Source organism: Drosophila montana, unplaced genomic scaffold (assembly GCF_035044405.1).
Source record: "Drosophila montana isolate Dmon_TW-CO22-7 unplaced genomic scaffold, ASM3504440v1 contig_1_1, whole genome shotgun sequence".
In the NCBI taxonomy this organism is placed as follows: Eukaryota; Metazoa; Arthropoda; class Insecta; order Diptera; family Drosophilidae; genus Drosophila; species Drosophila montana.
Window position 1 is genome coordinate 489,012 of NW_026996920.1, and position 26,303 is coordinate 515,314.

Here is a 26,303-nt window from a genome sequence, read left to right on the forward strand (position 1 = left end):
GTAGTTCCGCAACGTGATGTTACGCCACAAAATCCGTGTCAACCGTCACCCTGTGGCCCCAACTCTGAGTGCCGTGTCTCAGGTGATTCCCCATCTTGTTCTTGCCTGCCCGAATTTTCGGGTGCTCCACCAAATTGCCGACCAGAATGCATATCTAACTCGGAGTGCGCCACCAACCAGGCCTGCGTCAATCAAAAATGCGTAGACCCTTGTCCAGGACTTTGTGGTCTTAACGCGAATTGTCGCGTTTTCAGCCATACGGCCATGTGCCTGTGTGTTAGCGGGTTCACTGGTGATCCATTTTCCCAGTGCAATCCCATTATGGAAGCACCAGTCGAGCAGATACAGCCCTGCAATCCGAGTCCTTGCGGCGTCAATGCAAAGTGTGAGGAACGTGGCGGTGCTGGCTCTTGTCAGTGTCTACCTGAACACTTTGGCAATCCCTACGAGGGCTGCCGACCGGAGTGCGTGCTCAACTCAGACTGTCCATCAAATAGAGTTTGTCAGCAGCAAAAGTGCCGTGATCCCTGCCCAGGCACATGTGGCCAGAATGCCGAGTGCCAAGTTATTAACCACTTGGCCACCTGCAATTGTCTAAACGGGTATACTGGCGATCCCTATAGTTCCTGCCGTATTGTAGAAAACGAACCACGTAAGACTGTCCTGATGACCAAAAATTTGGAGCCAAATGCTTACACAACATTTCTTATAGCCGAACCTGTCTATGTGAATCCCTGTCAACCATCACCCTGCGGTCCCAATTCGCGTTGCCGCGAAGTTAACACGCAAGCGGTCTGCTCCTGTCTAACGGAATTTATTGGCAGTCCACCCGCCTGTCGGCCTGAATGCACTACTAGCTCCGAATGCGCAGCTGATAAGGCTTGTATTAATCGCAAATGCGATGACCCGTGCCCCAATGTCTGTGGCCAACAGGCTGAGTGCCGTGTTCGAAACCACAGTCCCATCTGCACCTGCCTAAATGGATTTACTGGCGATGCCTTTACTCGTTGCTATAAAATCCCGCGTAAGCCAATGAATTTAAATTAAGTCGTAATGGAAGTCTGACTGACTATTAAATGATATTTTTAGCTCCATCAGTTGTGGCAATTGAACGTGAGCCTCTTGATCCTTGTGTCCCCTCACCTTGTGGTGCCAATTCGCAATGTCGTGACATTTATGGGACACCATCGTGTTCCTGCCTGCCCAATTATCTGGGCACCCCACCTAGCTGCCGACCCGAGTGTTCCATCAATGCTGAATGTCCGAGTCATCAGGCGTGCATCAATCAAAAGTGTCGCGATCCCTGCCCCGGCTCCTGCGGGCTTAACACACAGTGCAATGTAATCAACCACACTCCAATTTGTAGTTGTTTAGTGGGTTATACTGGTGATCCATTTATTGTTTGCAATCCAGAGCCGCCTCAAAAAAGTAAGAACTATTCTTAGATCGAACTCAATAGCAAAAACTTATCCTTAGTTTACCTAATAGTTGAAACCCCGCCTGCACCTCAAGACCCATGCAATCCCTCGCCATGTGGTGCTAATGCTCAGTGCCATAACGGTCAATGCACCTGCATATATGAATACCACGGAGATCCTTTCGTCGGCTGTCGTCCGGAATGTGTTCTTCACACGGATTGTGCCCACAATCTCGCTTGTGTGCGTCATAAGTGTGTTGATCCTTGTCCTGGCACTTGTGCGTCTACTGCCATTTGCGAAGTGCTCAACCACATACCCAACTGCCGCTGTAATGATGGCATGGAAGGCAATGCTTTTGTAGCGTGCAACCCTGTGAAACGTAAGCCATCAGCAATATACGGTTGTACCTGTTTCCAGTTCGACTATACCGTGTTTGACCTTTTGCAGAACTCGACGTCGTGCAGAATCCATGTCAGCCATCGCCTTGTGGTCCAAATTCTCAGTGTAGAGTGATAAATCAACAAGCCATCTGCTCTTGCATTACGCCTTTCATCGGCAGTCCACCATTCTGTCGACCCGAATGCACATCGAACTCGGAATGCCCCTTGAATTTGGCGTGTCTCAATCAAAAGTGCAGTGATCCATGTCCTGGTGTCTGCGGCCGCAATGCTCAATGCCATGTGACGAACCACAGTCCATTCTGTCGTTGCCTGGATCACTATAATGGCAATCCGTTTGTTAGCTGTCAACCGATCATCGAGGCCCCAGCGCCGCCACCGCGGCAAGCCTGCCAACCTTCACCCTGTGGACCTTATGCCGAATGCCGCGAGATAAACGAGACACCCTCATGTACTTGCTTGCCCGACTATAGCGGTACACCGCCCAACTGCCGTCCAGAGTGTGTGACTAGTTCAGAGTGTCCAGCGCATCAGGCTTGCATAAAACAGAAGTGTCGGGATCCATGTCCTGGCCTGTGTGGACAAGCAGCTGTGTGCCGCGTGCTATCACATACTCCGAGCTGTTTCTGTCCCGACCACCTGGAGGGTGATCCCTTCGTGCAGTGTGTGGAGAAGAGAATTCAGCAGTTGGATCAGTTGGACCCATGCAACCCTAGTCCTTGTGGAATAAATGCTCGTTGCACATCACGACAGGATGCTGGCTCATGTCAGTGTCTTGAGGGATTTTTCGGAAATCCCTACGAAGGATGCCGACCGGAATGTGTGCTCGACTCCGATTGTCCCTCCAACCTTGCCTGCCAACAACAGAAGTGTCAAGATCCCTGCCCCGGTACCTGTGGCCCCAATGCAGTATGCAATGTGCTCAACCATGTGCCCAGCTGCAGCTGTTTAACTGGCTACAGCGGTGACCCATATCGTCTGTGTCAACAGGATCGTCAACGTAAGGCCACTCAAACATCAGCAATTGAAACAATATAGACATCGATGTCTATTGCTTTCCTTTATAGCCATCAAGCAATATGTGAATCCCTGCCAGCCCTCACCCTGCGGCCCCAACTCCCAGTGCCGGGAAAGCAATGAGCAGGCTGTTTGCTCTTGCCTGCCCGAGTATGTGGGTGCACCACCAGTCTGCCGACCCGAATGCACCATATCATCGGAGTGTGTGGTGGACAAGGCGTGTGTAGCCAAAAAGTGTGTAGATCCCTGCCCAGGTACTTGCGGCGAGCATGCCCTATGTCGAGTGGTCAACCATAGTCCTATTTGTTCGTGTCGGAACGGTTATACTGGCGATGCCTTCTATCGCTGCTTACCTATACCTCGTAAGTGCTTCACTTGTCTCCTAATACATCATTTTAACCATTCCGATCTGGGTAAAGCCGCGCCGCCTACAGCAATTGTGCAGCAGCAACCGATTGATCCTTGTGTACCTTCACCTTGCGGTCCGTACTCCGAGTGCCGTCCACATGGCGAGGCCCCATCTTGCTCTTGCTTAAATGGTTATCTGGGCGTGCCACCCAACTGCCGTCCCGAGTGTCGTATTAACTCAGACTGTCCCAGCAGTCAGGCCTGCATAAATGAAAAATGTCGGGATCCCTGCCCTGGTTCCTGCGGCTTTGGTGCCATTTGCAATGTCATCAATCACACACCCAGCTGCACATGCCCAGCAGGTTATACCGGCGATCCATTTAGCCATTGTCAGCCGGAACCACCACCAAAACGTAAGCTCAGTACTAAAAACAATGCCAACAGTAGCATAATCTCTTGCACTATAGCTGTGGAAGCCGACGATCCTTGCAATCCATCGCCGTGTGGTCCGAATGCCATATGCAATGCTGGCATCTGTACCTGTCTACCTGAGTACCAAGGTGATCCCTACAGCGGTTGTCGTCCCGAATGTCTTACTAGCTTGGACTGCCCGCGAGATCGCGCTTGCGCTCTGCACAAGTGTTTCGATCCCTGCCCAGGCACATGTGCACCCAACGCCTTGTGTACCGTGCTTAATCACATACCGATGTGTACATGCCCCGAAGGCTATGCAGGCAACGCATTCGTGCAGTGTCAGCCTATACAACGTAAATATGAAACAATGCTAAAGTGACCAATTGGAATGACCATTCTGAATCTTTCACTTGACAGCAGCTGACGTTATACAGCCCTGCCAGCCTTCGCCATGCGGACCGAATTCGCAATGTCGAGAGGCCAATAAACAGGCCGTCTGTTCCTGTGTGCCCGGCTATGTAGGCACACCACCATTATGTCGTCCAGAATGCACCAGCAACTCGGAGTGTTCCGCTCAGCTTGCCTGTGTGAATCAAAAGTGTGTCGATCCCTGCCCCGGCGCCTGTGGTCGCAGTGCGAAGTGTAGTGTAGTCAATCACAATCCGTTCTGCACCTGCTTTCCACACTATACAGGCAACCCATTTGTGGGCTGCCAGGTAATTATCGACCCACCACAGCGTGACATTGTGTCCGAAGATCCTTGTCGTCCATCACCTTGTGGAGCCAACGCTGAGTGCCGCGCCATTGGGGAGACGCCATCCTGTTCGTGTCTTGCAGACTTTGTGGGGTCGCCACCTTACTGCAAACCGGAATGTGTCGTGAATTCCGAGTGTCCTAGCAATCATGCGTGTATTAATCAAAAGTGTCGCGATCCTTGTCCCGGCCTTTGTGGCGCCAACGCTCTTTGCCGCGTTGTCTCACATACAGCTATGTGTGTTTGTGACGCTGGACTGACGGGGGATCCATTTACACAGTGTCAGCCAATTGAAAAGGATGCGGAGATTATTAATCCTTGCCAACCATCGCCATGCGGGGCCAACGCCGAGTGCATACAGCGCAATGGTGCCGGAGCATGTCAATGCCTGACCGATTTCTTCGGTAACCCCTATGAGGGTTGCCGACCAGAGTGTATTCTTAATTCGGACTGCCCATCGAATCTTGCCTGTCAGCAGCAAAAGTGTCGCGATCCTTGTCCAGGTAGCTGTGGACAGAATGCCGAATGCAATGTCGTCAATCATACGCCGATGTGCTCCTGCGTCGCGGGATATGTTGGAGATCCATATCGCTACTGTAACCAGCCTGCAGCACGTAAGCTAGTTCCAATCTATTAAGTAGAGTCGTTTAACTAACTTGACGTAGCTGTTGTAGTTACTAATTCCAAGCGTATTATCTATTTGCCTAACCATAACTCTAGCACTTGTTCAAGAGTATGTTAATCCATGTCTGCCCTCGCCCTGTGGCTCGAATGCCCAATGTCGGGAGGTGCAGGGTCAAGCGGTCTGCTCCTGTCTTCCCGAATTTAAGGGAGCGCCACCCAATTGTCGACCTGAGTGTACCTCGAACGCTGAGTGCCAAGCCAACAGGGCATGCATTAATCGCAAGTGCGTTGATCCATGTCCGGGTGTTTGCGGCCATCAAGCGATTTGTCAGGTGCACAATCACAGTCCCGTTTGCATGTGTCCTGCAGGCCTGATGGGCGATCCTTTCGTGCGCTGCCTACCCCGACCAACACGTAAGAAAACTGTCGGCAAATATCTATAAACAGTCTACGTAACACGATTTTGTCGAAATATTAGCTCCACCACCGCCGCTTCGAGATGTGGCGCCCTATAGGGATCCCTGCGAACCCTCACCTTGTGGCCTGTACGCTATATGTCGTAGTCATCATGAACAAGCTATTTGTTCCTGCCAGACCAATTATTACGGCTCACCGCCGCATTGTCGACCTGAGTGTACCATCAATGCTGATTGCGCCAGTCATCTGGCTTGCATTGGCGAACGCTGTCTTGATCCCTGCCCTGGAGCCTGCGGGCAGTTCACTGAGTGTCGTGTGATCAATCATACGCCTAGCTGTGTTTGTCAACACGGCTACGTGGGGGATGCCTTTGTGGCTTGCCAGCCTGCACCACGTAAGCAATTGGGTGAAAGCTATCGACCTTCCGTATATCAACACTTCTAAAATTTATACAGCGCCACGAGTCTATGAAGAACCCAGAGATCCTTGCAATCCCAGTCCCTGTGGCAGCAATGCAGTCTGTTCGGGAGACGGCCAATGCACGTGCATTGCCGAATATCAGGGCGACCCCTACATCGCTTGTCGTCCAGAATGCGTCCTCAGCTCTGAATGCCCTCGAAATCGAGCTTGTGTACAGCAAAAATGTGTTGATCCCTGCCCGGGCACATGTGGCGCCGGAGCCACTTGCGAGGTTTTCAATCACATTGCCATGTGCCACTGTCCGGTGGGCATGACTGGCAATGCATTTATTCAATGCAGTCCCGTACAAAGTAGGTTTAAAATTCCACCCTTGAGACAAATAACTAATCTACTGAAACCGCTCTTCAGTGGCCGTCTATCAGAATCCCTGCCAACCATCGCCCTGTGGTGCAAACGCTGAATGCCGCGAACGGCAAGGTCAGGCCATCTGCAGCTGTCTACAAAATTATTATGGCGTACCACCGTTTTGTCGACCCGAGTGCACCACCAATTATGACTGTGCCCCCAGTCGTGCTTGCCAGAATCAACATTGCGTTGATCCCTGTCCAGGCGCCTGTGGGGCATACGCCGAATGCAGGGTGGTCAGTCACAGTCCCTTCTGTATCTGTCAGCCTGGCTATACGGGTAATCCGTTTGTGCAGTGCCATATAATTAGTAAGTTCTCAAACTTCCACATAATTCAACTTAATTGATGCAACTGTCAAAACTACAGTCGAACCACTGCGGGATATTGTGACCCGGAATCCATGCCAACCGTCCCCTTGCGGTCCTAACAGTGAGTGCCACCGTAATGGGGATATACCATCCTGTTCGTGTCTTGAGACCTTCTTTGGAACTCCACCAAACTGCCGACCCGAGTGCTTGTCCAACTCTGATTGCGCTTCATCCCGGATTTGCAGAAACAATCGTTGCAAGGATCCTTGTCCAGGCCTTTGCGGTATCGGTGCTGTATGCCATGTGCTTAGTCACAGCGCCATGTGCTACTGTCAGCAAGGCTATAGCGGTGATCCTTTCGTCCTCTGCTTACCAATTCAACATGAGCCACCTGAGATAATACAGCCTTGCAATCCCAATCCCTGCGGCACTTTTGCCGAGTGCCATCAACGAAATGGCATTGGATCCTGCCAATGCCTACCCGAGTACTATGGCAATCCCTATGAAGGCTGTCGCCCCGAATGTGTGCTTGATTCAGACTGTCCATCTAATAGAGCCTGTGTTAATCAGAAGTGCCGCGATCCTTGCCCTGGCAGCTGTGGCCACAACGCCGAGTGTTATGTGAGAAATCATTTGCCAACTTGCAATTGCCTTAACGGCTATGTGGGTGACCCCTATCGCTACTGCAGCCTTGAAGAGAAACGTAAGCATCTCTTGGCTTTGCTTTCCGCCCTTATTGGACACATTTAATTTTTTCCAGCCGTTCGCGAGTATGTTAATCCCTGCCATCCATCACCCTGCGGTCCTAATAGTCAGTGCAAAGAGCTTAATGAACAGGCTGTTTGCTCATGCTTGCCCGAGTACGTGGGCACTCCTCCTGGTTGTCGTCCTGAGTGTACGCTGTCATCAGAATGTAACTTTGACAGGGCCTGTGTGCAGCACAAGTGCATTGATCCTTGTCCTGGCGCTTGCGGCAGCAATGCGCTATGTCATGCCACAAATCATGCTCCGCTGTGCGCTTGCCAGTCAGGATATACCGGAGATCCATTCACGCGATGCTATCCTGCACCTCGTAAGTCACCTGGTCTATGATCTGTGCCACATCTACTGACCCAATTATACCGTAAATTTAGCACCACCCACCCAGCTGCTATATGAACCTGTACGTGATCCCTGTCAGCCGTCTCCATGTGGAGCTAATGCTCAATGTCGCCAGTTAAATGGTCAGGCCATATGTAGCTGCCTGTCTGGTTATTTTGGGGTACCGCCGAGTTGCCGACCCGAATGCACACAGAGTGCCGAGTGTCTACCCAGCCTGGCATGCATAAACCAGCGCTGCGTTGATCCTTGCTCTGGTTCCTGTGCCTACAATGCGATCTGCACTGTGCGCAACCACGTGCCCAGCTGTCAATGTCCCGTCAGTTATGTAGGGGATCCATTTACATCCTGCCATCCTGAACCACGTAAGAAAAACAACACAAATGTTTGGGTTTACTTTCATCCATTTTGATATCTTATCCATAGCCAAGCCCATTGTAGCCGACGATCCCTGCAATCCCTCACCCTGTGGATCCAATGCCCAGTGTCAAAATGGTGTTTGCACGTGTATAGCCGAATACCAAGGTGACCCATATGTGGGCTGCCGTCCAGAATGCGTGCTTAACACCGACTGCCCTCGTGATCGTGCGTGTATCCGCAATAAGTGCACCAATCCCTGTCCAGGAACCTGTGCTCCTAACGCCATATGTGATGTACTTAATCACATTGCCATGTGCCGCTGTCCAACAGGCATGATAGGCAATGCATTCATTCAGTGTGAAACACCGCCGAAGCAGTCCCTGCCACCTACAAATCCTTGTGCACCTTCACCATGTGGTCCCAACAGTCGCTGTCGTGAGCTGAATGGTAACGCCGTTTGCTCCTGCATTGAAGATTATGTGGGTAGCCCACCCAGCTGTCGTCCGGAATGTACTCGCAACTCGGATTGCCTCCCTAGTCTGGCGTGCCAGCAGCAAAAATGCATCGATCCCTGTCCAGGCACCTGTGGATACAATGCACTTTGCCATGTGGTCAACCATGCACCTATATGCAGTTGTCCATCACGACACATTGGCAATCCCTTCCTTGGCTGTTTGCCTACCCCACCGCAGAGAGATGTCATTCCTGTAAAGCACGCTTGTCAACCCTCGCCATGTGGACCCTACGCCGAATGTCGAGCTGTGGGTGACCAAGCTCAATGCAGCTGTCTAACCAATTACATTGGAACACCGCCCAATTGTCGACCGGAATGCGTCACCAACTCGGAGTGCAGCTTTGATAAAGCGTGTGTTAATCAAAAATGTGTGGATCCCTGCGCGGGTGCTTGTGCTGTCAATGCCGTTTGTCATGTACTTAGCCATGTGGCCATGTGCTATTGTGCTCCTGGGTATACAGGCGATCCTTTCACCAACTGCCACCAAGCGCCTATTAATCAAAAAGAGGAAAATATGCAGCCCTGTTATCCAAATCCATGTGGTGCGAATGCGCAATGCCGTCAGGAGGGCAATGCAGGCACCTGTCAATGCCTACCCGACTACTATGGCAATCCTTATGAAGCTTGTCGACCTGAGTGCGTCTCCAATAGCGACTGTCCGTCAGACAAATCCTGTCAGCAGTTGAAATGTCACGATCCTTGCCCGGGTGTGTGCGGTCTAAATGCTGCTTGTCGCGTTCTTAACCACCTACCCACATGCCATTGTCTAAACTCATTCGTTGGTGATCCCTATCGATACTGTCAGCTGCCCGAGAAACGTAAGTGTAAAGCTAACAGAAATCCCATATAAAAATCCTAAACAAGCCCTATTGTCCTTTAGCAATTGTGAAAGAGTATGTAAATCCCTGTCAGCCCTCACCCTGTGGCCCCAACTCCCAGTGCCGCGAGAAGAACGACCAGGCTGTCTGCTCCTGTTTGCCGGAGTATGTGGGCACACCGCCCAACTGTCGACCTGAATGTGTGACCAGTGGCGAGTGTGTTTCAGATAAGGCCTGCATTAATCAAAAGTGTCGAGATCCATGTCCTGGCGTCTGTGGCACCAATGCCGACTGTCGTGTTTACCACCATGCGCCCATTTGCAGCTGCCGTCCAAACTTCCAGGGGGATGCTTTCACGCGCTGCTACCCTGCACCACGTAAGAGCTACCCTGTGGTCGATATAAGCTCCAAATCATATTTTCTTACCTTGTTTACAGCCCCATCTATTGTCCAGTTGAATACATATACGAATCCTTGTGTTCCATCGCCGTGTGGTCAATATGCTGAGTGTCACGATACTCATGGCACTGCTATTTGCAGTTGCTTACCCAACTATTTTGGCAGCCCACCTAACTGTCGACCCGAGTGTAGTATCAATGCCGACTGCCCAGCTCACCTGGCCTGTCAAAACCAGCGCTGCCGTGATCCTTGTCCAGGCGCCTGCGGCTTTAATGCTCAGTGCCTGGTCATAAATCATATCCCCGTTTGTCAGTGTGTACCCGGATTAACTGGCAATCCGTTTGCGTCGTGTCAAGCACCAACAGCACCACGACCACCTGTACTGAATGACGATCCATGCCTCCATGTAAGGTGTGGTCCCAATACTGTTTGTAGCCAGGGACAGTGCAGCTGTCTAGCCGAATTCCATGGGAACCCATCGGTTGGCTGTCGTCCGGAATGCATATTGAGCACGGAGTGTGCCCAGAATCTCGCCTGCGTGCGCCAAAAATGCATTGATCCCTGCCCAGGCACATGCGGCTCGAACGCAATATGTGAGGTACACAACCATGTGGCCTTGTGCCACTGCCCAGCTGAAATGACGGGCAATGCTTTTGTACAATGCTTGCCATTGCCTCCGCCACCTCCACGTGTTGTTTCCGATCCCTGTCAACCATCACCTTGCGGACCCAATGCACAGTGTCGCAGCATCAATGGACAAGCTGTCTGCTCCTGCCTGCCACAATTTGTGGGTGTGCCACCATCATGTCGTCCGGAATGTATTAGCAATGCAGAGTGTCCACTACACTTGGCTTGTCTGCAGCAGCGTTGCAACGATCCTTGTCCGGGTGCCTGCGGTCAGAACGCTGAGTGCCGAGTACTTAATCACAGCCCGAACTGTCGTTGCATTAGCTCCTTCACGGGGAATCCCTTCATTGTATGCCATCCACAGCCGCCACCACCTATAACACACGATGTGCTTGATCCCTGCAAGCCATCGCCTTGTGGACCGAATTCTGAATGCCGCAACGTTGGAAACAATGCCCAATGCAACTGCCTTGTTGGGTTCATGGGAATACCGCCCAACTGTCGACCTGAATGCGTTAGCAACGCTGACTGCCCTACAAATCTGGCATGCTTTAACCAAAAATGCCATAATCCTTGTCCGGGCGTGTGTGGCAACAACGCCGAATGCTACGTCATCAACCATACCCCCATGTGCGTTTGCTTCAGCGGGTACAGTGGCAATCCCTTCATCAATTGCGCTGTGCAGCGTGATGTTATTGAATCACTTACGCCCTGTGTACCAAGTCCTTGTGGCTCAAATGCGATCTGTAGCGAATTGAATGGCGCTGGCGCCTGTGAGTGCCTGCCTGAATTCTTTGGCAATCCCTACGACGGCTGCCGACCAGAATGTATTTTGAATTCAGATTGCCCAAGCAATTTGGCCTGTGTCAATCAACACTGCCGCGATCCATGCGCGGGTATCTGCGGTCCCAATGCCATATGCCATGTGCGCCATCATCTGCCGCATTGCAATTGCCTCAATGGCTATGAGGGTAATCCCTATAGCTACTGCAATGTCATACCCGAACGTAAGCAACTCAAAAATGGCATACCTTCCACTCTTTCGTATTTACCCGGCGTTTTTACTAATAGCCCTGCATGAACCTGCTCCGATGCATCCCTGCCAGCCCTCACCCTGCGGATCTAACTCCCAATGCCACGAAGCGAATCAACAGGCGGTTTGCAGCTGCCTGCCAGACTTTATAGGCACTCCACCAGCTTGTCGACCCGAATGTACCATCTCCAGCGAGTGCTCTCTTGACAAAGCCTGCAAAAATCACCATTGTGTTGATCCCTGTCCAGGAGTCTGTGGCCGCAATGCCGCGTGTCATCCGATTAATCACAGTCCCCACTGCAGCTGTTTGCCAGGTTTTACGGGTGATGCCTTCAGTGGTTGTCGAACAATAAGTAAGATCCTGCCGCCAGTGTGAATTTGTCTTACAACTATCTTAACCCAACTTTACACAACAATATTTTTAGCACACGTCATCAGCTACGACTATCCAAAGGATACAATCCATGATCCCTGTGTTCCGTCACCCTGCGGCACTTTTGGACAGTGTCATGCTCAAAGTGGTCAAGCCGTGTGTCGCTGTCTGTCTGGTTACTATGGTGCTCCGCCCAACTGTCAACCGGAGTGTGTAATAAACTCCGATTGCGCTTCTCACTTGGCCTGTATAGGTGAAAAGTGTCGCGATCCCTGTCCTGGTTCCTGTGGTATTTTAGCACGATGTAACGCCATCAATCATACGCCCATTTGCAGTTGTCCCGTGGGCTATGGAGGGAATCCCTTCGTTAATTGCGCTCCAATACCACCACCAAATGACCCACCACCACGCGATGCTTGCAATCCCTCGCCATGTGGCTCAAATGCTATTTGCAACAATGGGCAATGCACTTGTATTGCTGAGTTCCATGGCAATCCCTACATTGGCTGCCGACCCGAATGTGTGCTTAACACGGATTGCGCACGCGACAAGGCTTGCCAGCGCAGTAAATGTGTTGATCCCTGTCCGGGCGCATGTGGCGTGGGCGCTATTTGCGAGGTTCGCAACCATGTGCCCATGTGCCACTGTCCCCCGGGCACATCCGGCAATGCATTTGTACAGTGTGCTTTATTACAACGTAGGTTTTGCTATAATACCTCAAAATTTACAATACTTAATTGTATACCCAAAAATTTAGCTGATCCCATCGTGCCCATTAACCCATGCCATCCAACACCCTGTGGAAGCAATGCTCAGTGCCTTGTGACAAATGATCAGGCAGTATGTTCCTGCCTGGCCGGCTTCTTTGGCACACCACCGCTTTGTCGACCGGAATGCAGCATCAACTCAGACTGTGCGCCCCATTTAGCCTGCCAGAATCAGCACTGCCGCGATCCCTGCCCTGGCGCCTGCGGCCAACAATCGCTCTGTCAGGTTATACGTCACACACCACATTGCAGCTGCCCGCCTGGCTACACCGGAAATGCATATGCGTTGTGCCAACTTCTACCACCGCCTCAAATATTGCAACGTGATCCAGTCAATCCCTGCCAGCCCTCACCGTGCGGTGCCAATGCACAGTGCACTTCCACACCAGATGGCAGCCAAGCGCAGTGCAAGTGCCTGGAAAACTACATTGGAACTCCGCCAAACTGCCGGCCTGAATGTATTACTTCATCAGAATGCTCCAACCAATTGGCCTGTATTGGACAAAAGTGTCGCGATCCTTGTCCTGGTGTGTGCGGCCAGGCCGCCATCTGCCAGGTGATCAGTCATGTGCCATCCTGCGTTTGCATAGCTGATTATATTGGAGATCCATTCACTAAGTGTTATCCGCGCCCGATACTCGAGCGGGATCAAATTAATCCATGTGCACCTAGTCCCTGCGGCGGCAATGCCGTCTGCAGGCAACAAGGTAGAGTTGGCTCCTGCCAGTGCTTGCCCAACTACTATGGCAATCCTTATGAAGGCTGCCGACCCGAATGTGTCCTTAACTCCGATTGCTCGAGCCATTTGGCGTGCCTTAATCAATATTGCCGTGATCCCTGTCCTGGCAGCTGTGCACCCAACGCCCAATGCCAAGTCGTCAACCATGTTCCCATATGCAGCTGTTATCCCGGCCACATTGGCGATCCCTATCGCCATTGCAGGCTGCACCAGTCAGAACGTAAGCATTCTTCCCAGCCGTTATCAGACACTTGCACTAACCCAACCAACAATATATTATTTGCACCCATTTGCACATCTCCCACAGCCATTAAAGTGGTTTACGTCAACCCCTGTGAGCCCTCGCCCTGCGGTCCTAATGCTCAGTGTAAGGAATCTCATAATCAAGCAATTTGCAGTTGCTTGCCCGATTACTTTGGTACGCCACCCGCCTGTCGACCCGAATGTACTACCAATTCTGAGTGTCCTATCAATAAGGCCTGTGTCAATCAGAAATGTCGAGATCCCTGTCCTGGTAGTTGTGGATACAATGCCATCTGCCAAACAATACATCACCGAGTCCATTGCTCTTGCATCACCGGCCACACTGGTGATGCCTTGGTGCGATGTCAACCCATACCTCAGCCCGTTGTGGCACGCGAACCATATCGTAATTCCTGCGTTCCCACACCTTGCGGACAATACGCGCAATGCCGTGTGGTCAATGACCAAGCGATCTGCAGTTGTCTGTCTGAGTATTATGGCACGCCACCACACTGTCAACCCGAATGTATACTCAACTCCGATTGCCCCGCTCATCGTTCCTGCATTAATGAGAAGTGTCGAGATCCGTGTCCAGGCGCTTGTGGCCTTTACGCTCAATGCAATGTTTTAAATCACGTGCCCAGCTGTATATGTCCCAGCGGCTATATTGGCGATCCATTCCATCGCTGTTATCCAGCACCGCCTGTTCCCGCTCCAATTGCTGATGATCCCTGCCAGCCAGCGCCTTGTGGTGCTAATGCCCAATGTGCGGGCGGCATTTGCAGTTGCCTGCCACTATACAATGGTGATCCGTACGTGGGTTGTCGGCCTGAATGTATTTTAAGCACAGAGTGCGCCTTAGACAAATCATGTGTGCGCAATCGCTGCATTGATCCCTGTCCTGGCACTTGTGGCTATAGCGCCATATGTGAAGTGCACAACCATGTGGCCATGTGCCATTGCCCCGGCAGTCTGCAGGGCAATCCATTTGTTTTGTGCCAAACATCACCGTTGCAGACATTGCCAGCACCACCAGTGCAACCCTGCCAGCCATCGCCTTGTGGCGCAAACGCGCTTTGTCGCCCAGTTGGAGATCAAGCGATCTGCAGTTGTTTGCCAGGTTATTATGGCAGTCCACCAACCTGTCGTCCCGAGTGCACCACCAACCAAGAATGTCCTCTGAGCCTGGCATGCATGAATCAAAACTGTCGTGATCCGTGTCCGGGCGTCTGCGGCCATCAGGCTGAGTGTCATGTGATAAACCACCGACCTCAATGTGTTTGCCCCACTGGCTACACGGGTAGTCCATACACACAATGCCAGCCCATTAGACCAGCTCCGGTTCTAGTCCAACGTGAACCACTAGATCCTTGCATCCCCTCGCCCTGCGGCCCTCACTCCGAGTGCAGCAGTGATCGAAGTGTAGCAACTTGTCGTTGCCAACCAGAGCATGTAGGCGTGCCCCCTTATTGTCGTCCTGAGTGCATTTCCAACAGCGACTGTGCCACCGATCGTGCATGCATTAATCGGAAGTGCCAGGATCCTTGCCCTGGTCTGTGCGGCTTCAACGCCATATGCCGCACCAGCAACCACCAGCCAATTTGTGTGTGTGCACCAGGTCTAATTGGTAATCCGTTTACTGCCTGTCAACTTCCGCCCCCACCCACACCGCCTCCTACAATGACTGTTATACAAACACCGCAATATGAGCAGACTGCGATTAATCCTTGCGAGCCGAATCCCTGCGGCGCCAATGCGCTCTGTAGTCAGCATAACGGCATTGGCTCTTGTATATGTTTGCCTGATTATTATGGCAATCCTTATGAAGCCTGCCGTCCAGAATGTGTACTCAACAGCGATTGTCTCTCGCACAGAGCTTGTGTGCAGCAGAAGTGCCGCGATCCTTGCCCTGGCACATGTGGTTTAAATGCAGTGTGTAATGTAGTCGACCACCTGCCACAATGCAGCTGCTTCAGCGGCTACAACGGCAACCCATTGAAACACTGCGCTCCTCTGCCGGCGGTACAGCAATGTAAGCGAAAAATCCCAAGAAATGCCTATATCATGTGTCAACATTACATATTTTTTTCTAACCTTGTAGCACCTATAGATCAAATCAATCCTTGCGAGCCATCCCCTTGTGGTCCTAATGCACAGTGTTTTGAAAGCAATAAGCAAGCGATTTGCTCTTGTCTCCCTGACTTTTTTGGTAGCCCACCTTATTGCCGACCCGAGTGTACATTAAACTCTGAGTGCGCCTTCGATAGGGCCTGTGTGCAGTACAGGTGTACCGATCCATGTTTAGGAGCCTGTGGTTTTAACGCGGAATGCCGAGTTCATTACCATAGCCCCATTTGCTTCTGCAAGCCAACGCACACTGGAAATCCATTTACTCGTTGTTACGAGAGTCAAAGACGTAAGATCCAATGTGATACAGCTATCAATTGCAACAGTCCATTTAATAATCCTTTTTCAGCAAATGTAGCTCCCCCAATTGTGAGACCTTTAATTTATGATACACCAGCACCACCCTATCCAATTGTCATACCCGGTGTGGTTTATATTTTCTCTGGGCAACAGCCGGTATCCCCATCGTACCCAGCTACAACATATACCACAACTTCCCAAGTGCCAACAATATATGAACCGAAACCGGGTGTTATCAATATACCATCGTCAACACCACAAGCCACTCATAAGCCAGGAATAGTGAATACTCCTTCGTTCCTACAACCGGTGCCACCAGCTTCTCAGCCGCCCATATTCGTACCATCACCTTCAGTACCTTCAACACCTGCAACACAACCAGGATTAATTAACATTCCTTCAGTACCCCAACCTACATATCCGCCACCTCAACAAGCGATACATGATATAAGCCACCCACCACAGCCGCCACAAATTCCCGAACCAGGAGTCATTAATATTCCGTCAGTGCCTCAACCGATTAATCCGACAACACAGGCACCCATTATTGTACAGTCATCAAGTCCAACATCTACTGCACCACAGCCGGGAACTATCAACATACCATCCATACCACGGCCAACTTACCCATCATCTCAGCCTCCAGTCTACGATGTAAACTACCCAACGTCACAACCCACTCATATGCCAGGAGTAGTGAATATTCCATCGTTCCCACAACCGGTGCCACCAGCGTCTCAGCCGCCCATATTCTTACCATCACCTTCAGTACCTTCGACACCTGCAACACAACCAGGAGTAATTAACATTCCATCAGTACCCCAACCTACATATGCGCCACCTCAACAAGTGATACATGATATAAGCCACCCACCACAGCCGCCACAAATTCCCGAACCAGGAGTCATTAATATTCCATCAGTGCCTCAACCGATTTATCCGACAACACAGACGCCCATTTTTGTACAGTCGTTAAGTCCAACATCCCCTGCACCACAGCCGGGAACTATCAACATACCATCCATACCTCGGCCAACTTATCCATCATCTCAGCCTCCAGTCTACGATGTGAACTACCCAACGTCACAACCCACTCATATGCCAGGAGTAGTGAATATTCCATCGTTCCCACAACCGGTGCCACCAGCGTCTCAGCCGCCCATATTCGTACCATCACCTTCAGTACCTTCGACACCTGCAACACAACCAGGAGTAATTAACATTCCATCAGTACCCCAACCTACATATCCGCCACCTCAACAAATGATACATGATATAAGCCACCCACCACAGCCGCCACAAATTCCCGAACCAGGAGTCATTAATATTCCGTCAGTGCCTCAACCGATTTATCCGACAACACAGACGCCCATTTTTGTACAGTCGTCAAGTGCAACATCCCCTGCACCACAGCCGGGAACTATCAACATACCATCCATACCTCGGCCAACTTATCCATCATCTCAGCCTCCAGTCTACGATGTAAACTACCCAACGTCACAGCCCACACATATGCCAGGAGTAGTGAATATTCCATCGTTCCCACAACCGGTGCCACCAGCGTCTCAGCCGCCCATATTTGTACCATCACCTTCAGTGCCTTCAACACCTGCAACACAACCTGGAGTAATTAACATTCCATCAGTACCCCAACCTACATATCCGTCACCTCAACAACCGATATATGATGTAAACTTGCCAAGACCACAGCCAGCTCCTGGAATTGTGAATATTCCCTCTGTCCCACAACCAGTACCACCAGCTCCGCAGCCTCCTATATTCTTGCCTTCAAATCCCGCCTCTTCAACACCTGCACCACAGGCAGAAACTACCAACATACCATCCATACCACAACCAACTTATCCATCACCTCAGCCACCAACCTACGATGTGAACTACCCAGCACCGCAACCGACTCATAAGCCAGAAGTGATCAATATTCCTTCTGTTCAACAACCGAGTCCAGATTTTGATATTACCTACCCAACGCAACCTACGCAACCAGCAGTTCCTGGAGTTATCAACATTCATTCTGCACCTCAACCAGTCCCAGCCCCTGAGCTAACGAATCCAGCTATCTACGATGTATACTATCCACCGCCACCACAAATACCAGGAGTTATAAATATTCCATCTTTACCACGGCCAATTATACCAACACCAACACCTCCTGCTCATATTCCGTCACCTGCAATCTCAACTTCAACGCCTGCACCACAACCAATAGTTATCTATGTACCATCTATACCAAAACCAACTTATCCGACACCAGTACCGCAGCCTCCTATATTCGTTCCATCTCCTCCAGTAACTGTAGCACATGCTCCTCAACCAGCAGTAATAAACATTCCTTCAGTAGCTCAGCCTACGTATCCAACAGTACTGCCTGCGAATTACGATGTGAACCATCCAACACCAGAACCGTCTCAGATACCAGGAGCTGTGAACATTCCGTCCGTCCTACAACCAGTACCACCAGTTTCTCAACCACCTATATTCATTCCATCTGCAGTGTCATTGACACCTACACCAAAACCGGGAGTTATCCATATACCATCTGTACTCCAACAAGCATACCCAACACCTCCGATACCTGAAGTTTTGAATATTCCTTCAGATCCGCAGCCAGTGATTCCAGCTCAACAGCCTCCTATATTCGTTCCAACTCCAGTGGAAGTTACACCTATACCTCCGACGTATGATGCTAACTACCCAGTAAAACAACCAGATTACGCGCCAGGAATCATCAACAATCCATCAGTTGCACAGCCAACATCTAACACCCCACGTCCGGTCAATAATATTTTGACACCAAGTGCAGAGGTCAATCCGTGTTATCCATCTCCATGTGGCCCATACTCGCAATGCCACAATCGTTTTGGAGTAGCCGCATGTATTTGTCTACCCAATTACATTGGAACCCCTCCAAATTGCCGTCCAGAATGCGTCGTGCACTCCGATTGTCCTGCTCACTTGGCATGTGTAAATGAAAAGTGTCGCGATCCTTGTCCAGGCTCTTGTGCCTACAACGCTCTATGCCGGGTGCACAATCATGTGCCCAACTGTTTTTGCCCGGCTGGCTACACCGGCGATCCCTTCGTTTCATGCCAACGGACGCCGGAGCCGGCGATCGTGGAACGCGAACCACCTGCAACGAAGGATCCTTGTTATCCGTCACCTTGTGGAGCAAATGCTTTATGCAACAATGGTATCTGCAGTTGTCTGGACGAATATCATGGAAATCCTTATGTGAGCTGTCGTCCTGAATGCGTGCTGAACACGGACTGTTCAAAGGATAAGGCGTGTAGGAGGCAAAAGTGCGAAGATCCATGCCCGGGCACTTGTGGATCAAATGCTGTGTGCAATACTTACAATCATATTCCCTCATGCACATGTCCAGCTCAAATGCACGGTGACGCCTTTGTGCGCTGTGACCCAATGCCAGTGCCGAAACCGGCAACGACAACACCTTCCTCAACACCCGGCACACTTCCTGCCATTATACCACCACGCATACCAATAAATCCCTGCCAGCCCTCGCCGTGCGGCTTTAATGCACAATGCCGCACATATCAGCAGCAAGCCATTTGCTACTGTCTGCCTGGATATCAGGGCACACCCCCCTCTTGCCGTCCGGAGTGTAGCAGTAACTCAGATTGTGATCTTGACAAGTACTGCTTGAATCTCAGATGTCGAAATCCCTGTCCAGGCGCTTGTGGCTTACGCGCTGTATGCCATGCGCAGAACCACAGTCCCATATGCGTGTGTCCACCCCCGCTGACGGGTAATCCCCTAGTAGCCTGTCAACCCATAGGTATGCCGCTAAACCTCAAAGCCTTTGCAATCTCTAATGCAGTTCTTTCAGTTTTACCACCAGCACCCGCAAAAGACCCCATCGAAGTGAATCCCTGTCACCCATCACCTTGCGGTCCCCACACAAAGTGTGTGGCCACACCACAAGGCGCCCAGTGCAACTGTCTCAGAGAATTCATAGGCACACCACCGCACTGCCGTCCCGAGTGTGTTAGCAGCGCCGATTGTGCGAATGACAAGACCTGCAATAATCACAAATGCATCGACCCTTGTCCCGGTAGCTGCGGTCAGCTGGCCTTGTGTCGCGTCATAGCTCACAGTCCGAACTGCTACTGCCCGGATGGTTATATGGGCGATGCGTATACCACGTGCGTGCGATCCACGCCACCTCCGGCACCAGTTTTACCCAAGCCCATACCATGTAATCCGAATCCCTGTGGTGCGAATGCCGTTTGTCACCCGCAATATACCCAAAGCGTATGTCAGTGTCTGCCCAACTATTATGGCAATCCCTACGAGATTTGTCGGCCCGAGTGCACTCGCAATTCGGACTGCACAAGCGATCGAGCTTGTGTGAACGAGAAATGTCGCGATCCTTGTCCAGGCGTCTGTGGCATTAATTCTTACTGTCAAGTTATCAATCATGCGCCCATCTGCGAATGCCTAACACATTATGTGGGCAATCCCTATCACAGCTGTCATCTAATGATGCAAGAACGTAAGAAAAACTATAAGAACATGCAAACTAAATTCATGCCACTAAAACCAAATACCCTTCTGCGAGTTCTTTGCTTAGTCATCAGCAACAATGCAGTACTCAATTCCACGACTTACTCTTTCCTCTGAGTTATATTTTTAAGGTGTCTCCTTAAAAGTGTCTCATTATTAAAAACTTAAGATGTCCATCAAAACTCACATTACATATGCTCCTGATATTTTCGCTCTTTGATCGACAAATTTACGACAGGTTTTCTTTTCTCCTACCTTGTTACAAATCGACTCTACAACTATCTCATTATTCAATATTGCAATCTAAACTCTGGTGTTCTTCTGTGTTCTTCTCTCGAGTTGTCTTTTTACAACTATTGCGTCACCAAACTTATACAGGAGTTGCAACCACATGACAGTAATAAACTATAGCTAACCACCACATTATCCAACACGTAAACGCATACGATTGCTTGAACTAGTTAAAAACGCTTTTAAATTGCTTTGTACTTTTAGAAAACGCTTTGCTTCGCTATTACCCTCAAACATGTATAGAAACTAATCTTAATTTTCACCCCGTTTAGCCACGCCCCCTGTTTATGTAAATCCCTGTGAGCCAACACCGTGCGGCGCCAATTCACAGTGCCGAGAATCGCAGGGTCAGGCAATTTGCAGTTGCTTGCCACAGTTTATAGGCACCCCGCCTGCCTGTCGTCCCGAGTGTGTTATAAGTGCAGAGTGTAGCGCGGATAAGGCCTGCATCAATCAAAAGTGTCAAGATCCATGCCCAGGCACGTGTGGAGTCAATGCCCAATGTCATGTGCGCAACCATAGTCCGTTGTGCTCTTGCCAATCTGGTTACACAGGCGACGCCTTTATCCGCTGCTTGCCGCTACCACCCAAACAGGCAGAGCCACCTACGCAGCCAGCCATGCCGTGTGTGCCGTCACCATGTGGACCCAATTCCCAGTGCCGTGAAGTGAATGGCGGTGCCAGTTGCAGTTGCCTGCCAAACTTTATTGGTGCAGCGCCCAACTGCCGGCCCGAGTGCACCATTAATGCAGAGTGCGGCAGCAATTTGGCGTGTATCAATGAGAAATGTCGTGATCCCTGTCCAGGTGCCTGCGGCTTTGCAGCACAATGTAATGTAATCAACCATACGCCTAGTTGCTCTTGCCCCGCTGGCTATACAGGCGATCCCTTCAGTAGCTGTCGTCTGTTGCCACCCACACCGCCACCAACACCATCGAGTATGCTCCCTCTATTACAAAAGGTGTTGCTTTCTCCTAACCATGGCCCCAATTATTTCACAGCACCAGCCGATCCCTGCAATCCCTCACCATGTGGAAGCAATGCGCAGTGCCGCAGTGGCCAATGCTCATGCCTGCCGGAATATCAGGGTGACCCCTACATTGGTTGTCGTCCGGAATGCGTGCTAAACTCCGAGTGTCCAAGAAATCGCGCTTGTGTACGCAACAAATGCATTGATCCTTGTCCCGGAACCTGTGCCCAGAATGCTCTTTGCGATGCGATCAATCACATTGCCATGTGTCGCTGTCCAGAGCGCATGACGGGCAACGCATTTGTTGCCTGCACACCTGTGCGCGATGAGCCCCCAATTAATCCTTGTCAACCATCGCCATGTGGAGCCAATGCACAGTGTATTGAGCGCAATGGAAATGCGATTTGCTCCTGCATCACTGGATATTTGGGTCAGCCGCCCAACTGCCGTTTAGAGTGCTACACCAGCTCGGACTGTTCCCAACAACACGCATGCATCAACAACAAGTGTGTGGATCCCTGTCCTGGACAATGCGGCCTCAACGCTGTTTGTCAGGCTGTGCAGCATCGTGCCCACTGCGAGTGCATCGCTGGCTACACTGGCAACGCCTACAACTTGTGCAATCCCATCGTTGTGGAGCGCAAACCAGAAACAGCCCGCGATCCATGCCACCCATCGCCATGTGGATCAAATGCGCAGTGCAACAACGATAATGGTCAGGCGCGCTGTACTTGCCTGGATGAATTCCAGGGGACGCCGCCCAATTGCCGACCTGAGTGTTCCTACAATGATGAGTGTGCAAATAATTTAGCCTGTATCGGTCAGAAGTGTCGCGATCCATGCCCCGGTAGCTGTGGCCAAAATGCCCAGTGCCAAGTTACCCTGCACACACCCAACTGTCTTTGTCAAGCGGGCATGACGGGTGATCCGTTCCGTCTTTGCCAGCAAGTGACCCAAAGTAAGAACAAATCGTCCAACCCAACAAGTTTGCATATTGTATATAGGCAGGGCAACCTCTCTCCCCCACCCATCGCAACAACTATATATAATCTTAATCTTACATATTCATTTACAGCATTGCCAACACCATTGCCTACACCAAAGAATCCCTGCAATCCATCACCTTGTGGCAGTAACACCGAGTGCCGTCTGCGTGGCGAAAGCTTTGTATGCGAGTGCATTCAGGAGTATATTGGCAATCCTTATGAAGGCTGCCGTCCGGAATGCGTTGGTAATTCTGAGTGCCCAGCCAATCGCGCCTGCATACGCAACAAGTGCGCCAATCCCTGCCCGGGTACCTGCGGCCAAGATGCGCTGTGCAACGTCAACAACCATATACCAATCTGTTCCTGCCCAGAAGGTTACACGGGTAATGCCTTTATTCAATGCACGCGACAGGTGACACCCCTGCCGCCCTCGGATCCATGCTATCCATCGCCCTGTGGCCTCAACTCAGTGTGTCGTGTGCAGCGGGATCAGGCTGTCTGCGAATGTCTGCCCGGCTTCTTTGGCAATCCATTGGGTCAGGGCTGTCGACCTGAGTGCACACTCAGCTCAGACTGTGCCAAGGATCGTGCGTGTGTGAACAACAAGTGCGTTGACGCCTGTGCAGGAGTTTGCGGCTACGGCGCCGTCTGCCAGACCATCAATCACAGTCCTATTTGCTCTTGTCCTGACAACATGGTTGGTAATCCGTTCGTGCAATGCGAAGCGCCTCGTACCGTCGATGTTGATCCCTGCCAACCATCGCCCTGTCGCAGCAATGGTATCTGCCGCGTACAAAATGGCGCTGCCACCTGCAGCTATCCGGAGTGTGTTACTAATGAAGACTGCTCCCGGGATCGCGCTTGCGTCAGTCAGAAATGCCATGATCCATGTCTGCACGCCTGTGGTCTCAACGCTATTTGTCGTGTTATCAATCACAAGTCCGTGTGCAGTTGTCCTCCAGACTTTTATGGCTCACCGTACGCGCAGTGCGTGCGCCAAGTGCCTCAACTCGATCCACCAAAACCCGAATGCACCAGTGATGGCGAATGCAGCAACGACAAAGCATGTATCAATCAGGTCTGCCGCAACCCCTGCGAGCAATCCAATCTCTGCGCACAGCAGGCACGCTGCCATGTGCAGCTCCATCGTCCGCTCTGCGTATGCAATGAGGGCTACACTGGCAACGCTCTGCAACACTGTTACCTCCTGGGCTGTCGCTCCGATAGTGAGTGCCCGCCAACCGAGGCATGCATCAATGAGCAGTGTGTGGACCCGTGCACTTTTACCCAGTGCGGCACCGGAGCCATCTGTCGCACCGACTTCAATCATCGTGCCCGCTGCCACTGCCCCGATGGCTACCGCGGCAATCCTCTGCTGCGCTGCGAGCGACCCGAGTGTCGAAGCGATGACGAGTGCGCCTTCCGTTTGGCCTGCCGCAACGAGCGCTGTGAAGATCCCTGTAATTGTGGTATTGGCGCTCAGTGCCGCGTAGATAACCACCGCGCCCAGTGCCGATGCCCGGCCGGCTATAGCGGCAATCCAGCAGTTAGTTGTGAATTGCTGCCCGTCAAGCCTGAAGGCTGCACTATGGATGCCGAATGCCCCAGCAAATTGGCATGCTTCAATGGCGAATGCAAGAACCCTTGCGATGTGACCCATCCATGTGGCGCCAATGCCATCTGTGAGGTCGTAGATACACTGCCCTTGCGCACTATGATCTGTCGCTGTGAGCCCGGTTACGTTGGTGATGCTGACATTGGATGTCGGAAAGGTGGGTAACAACAAAGAATCCCATTTAGGATTGTTCCTATTTATATTTTATGTCGAGTTTGCTTATTTCATTGCAGCCAAGTTCTTAATAGTTTAATTTAAAAATTTTGTTCAATATGCTCCCTCCTTTCATCCGTTTACAGAGTTGCACATATTATACCTTTACACCGTATATTGTATATGCACTCTATAACCTTTATAAAACTATAGCACTCTCACGCTAAATCGTCCTATTCATTTCAATTAAACTCAAATGTAATTCATCGTTTTCATTTAATTTAGAACCGGTACGTGACCAAGGCTGCGTGTCACATGATCAGTGCCAAAATACAGAGGCCTGCCGCGCTGGCAACTGTGTCAATCCTTGCCTGGACGCATCACCCTGTGCGCGCAACGCTCAATGCTTAGCGCAACAGCACCGCGCCATCTGCAGCTGTCCACAGGGCACCCAAGGAGATCCATTCACCAACTGCTATCAACCACGTATGTCCCTTTCACACTATCCCACATAGCTCTGTTATAAGCCACTTGCTTACGCATTTCTTACAGCACAAATTACAGCTGGTTGCGCCCACGACTCGGAATGTACGCCCACAACGGCATGCATCAATAAACGCTGCCAGGATCCTTGTGCCGAGGCCAATCCTTGCGCTGGAAATGCCGAGTGTCGCGTGCAAAATTCCCGACCTATCTGCTACTGTCCCCCTGGATGGGGTGGTGATCCCCAAGTTCAATGTTTCAAACGTAAATACTGTCGAGCTATACTTACTGAGCCTGTCTAATCGTCTCTATAAATTTTCAGCCGAGTGCAAGATCAATGCTGATTGTCCCTATGATAAGGCTTGCCTTAATGAGAACTGTGTCAATCCGTGTACTCATGGTCAGGTGCGTTGCGGCAGCGGTGCCGAATGCCTACCACAGAATCACCAGGCTGTCTGCCGCTGTCCCGCCGGCACGCAGGGCAGTCCCTTCATCGCTTGCATCACTGGACACTGTCAGTACAACGAGGATTGTGCCGATAACGAGGCCTGCGATCGCCTAAATCGCGTTTGCCGTCCAGTTTGTGAGCAGGACACCTGCGCCGTGAATGCCCTTTGTGTGGGACGTCGTCATCAGCCACAATGCGAATGCCGCACAGGCTACCAGGGTAATCCCTTCGTGCTGTGCCAGGAGCCCAAGCGTGATCCACAGCCGCAGTGCACACAGGACGCCGACTGCCCATCGAAATTGGCTTGCATTAATCAGCGCTGCGAAAATCCATGCGCCACGCCACATGTCTGCAGTCCACAACAAAGCTGTGCGGTCCTGGACACACTGCCACTGCGCACCATGATCTGCAAGTGTCCCAGCGACACTGTCTCCGATAACTCTGGCAACTGTGTGCCCATCCAACCTGTCATCGTCCCCGGCGGCTGTCAGCATAATGCAGAGTGCGCCAGCTCCGAGATATGTTTGCATGGCAGCTGCCTGGATGCCTGTCGCCTGGAACGGTGCGGCGTTAACGCTCAATGCAACGCGCGTGATCATTACGCGCAATGCAGTTGTCCGGCTGGTTACCAGGGTAATCCACGCATCGAATGCTACACAACGGACATTGCCATCCCGAAAATTCCGGGCGCCGAGTGTACACGCAACGATGACTGTCCTCGTGATAAGAACTGCCAAAACGAACGCTGTGTTAACCCATGCGCGGCGGATGCCTGCGGTCAGGGCGCCTACTGTCATGTACAAAATCGGGCCGCCGTCTGCCGTTGCCCGCCTGGCTATACTGGTGATGCACGCGTACGGTGTCAGCCACGTAAGTCGATGCAGCAGCCTATT

General features: G+C 51.3%; 1 protein-coding gene across 1 annotated transcript in view; it reads left to right on the forward strand.

Annotated features, from left to right (window-relative positions):
- Window positions 1–26,303, forward strand: part of dpy (dumpy) — a 114,492-nt gene that overhangs the window by 82,031 nt on the left and 6,158 nt on the right. The window contains exons 45-73 of the mRNA XM_064679377.1: window positions 2–652; window positions 713–1,024; window positions 1,090–1,428; window positions 1,489–1,797; window positions 1,866–2,816; window positions 2,884–3,195; window positions 3,253–3,594; window positions 3,649–3,948; window positions 4,013–4,963; window positions 5,070–5,387; window positions 5,452–5,784; window positions 5,846–6,160; window positions 6,219–6,524; window positions 6,583–7,227; window positions 7,285–7,596; window positions 7,658–7,987; window positions 8,049–9,314; window positions 9,377–9,691; window positions 9,752–11,347; window positions 11,412–11,726; window positions 11,799–12,443; window positions 12,504–13,472; window positions 13,560–20,453; window positions 21,028–21,693; window positions 21,757–22,683; window positions 22,801–24,483; window positions 24,765–24,965; window positions 25,032–25,226; window positions 25,285–26,280. Coding sequence (XP_064535447.1) covers window positions 2–652; window positions 713–1,024; window positions 1,090–1,428; window positions 1,489–1,797; window positions 1,866–2,816; window positions 2,884–3,195; window positions 3,253–3,594; window positions 3,649–3,948; window positions 4,013–4,963; window positions 5,070–5,387; window positions 5,452–5,784; window positions 5,846–6,160; window positions 6,219–6,524; window positions 6,583–7,227; window positions 7,285–7,596; window positions 7,658–7,987; window positions 8,049–9,314; window positions 9,377–9,691; window positions 9,752–11,347; window positions 11,412–11,726; window positions 11,799–12,443; window positions 12,504–13,472; window positions 13,560–20,453; window positions 21,028–21,693; window positions 21,757–22,683; window positions 22,801–24,483; window positions 24,765–24,965; window positions 25,032–25,226; window positions 25,285–26,280 — 23,694 coding nt within the window. The remainder of the gene's footprint in view (window position 1; window positions 653–712; window positions 1,025–1,089; window positions 1,429–1,488; window positions 1,798–1,865; window positions 2,817–2,883; window positions 3,196–3,252; window positions 3,595–3,648; window positions 3,949–4,012; window positions 4,964–5,069; window positions 5,388–5,451; window positions 5,785–5,845; window positions 6,161–6,218; window positions 6,525–6,582; window positions 7,228–7,284; window positions 7,597–7,657; window positions 7,988–8,048; window positions 9,315–9,376; window positions 9,692–9,751; window positions 11,348–11,411; window positions 11,727–11,798; window positions 12,444–12,503; window positions 13,473–13,559; window positions 20,454–21,027; window positions 21,694–21,756; window positions 22,684–22,800; window positions 24,484–24,764; window positions 24,966–25,031; window positions 25,227–25,284; window positions 26,281–26,303) is intronic.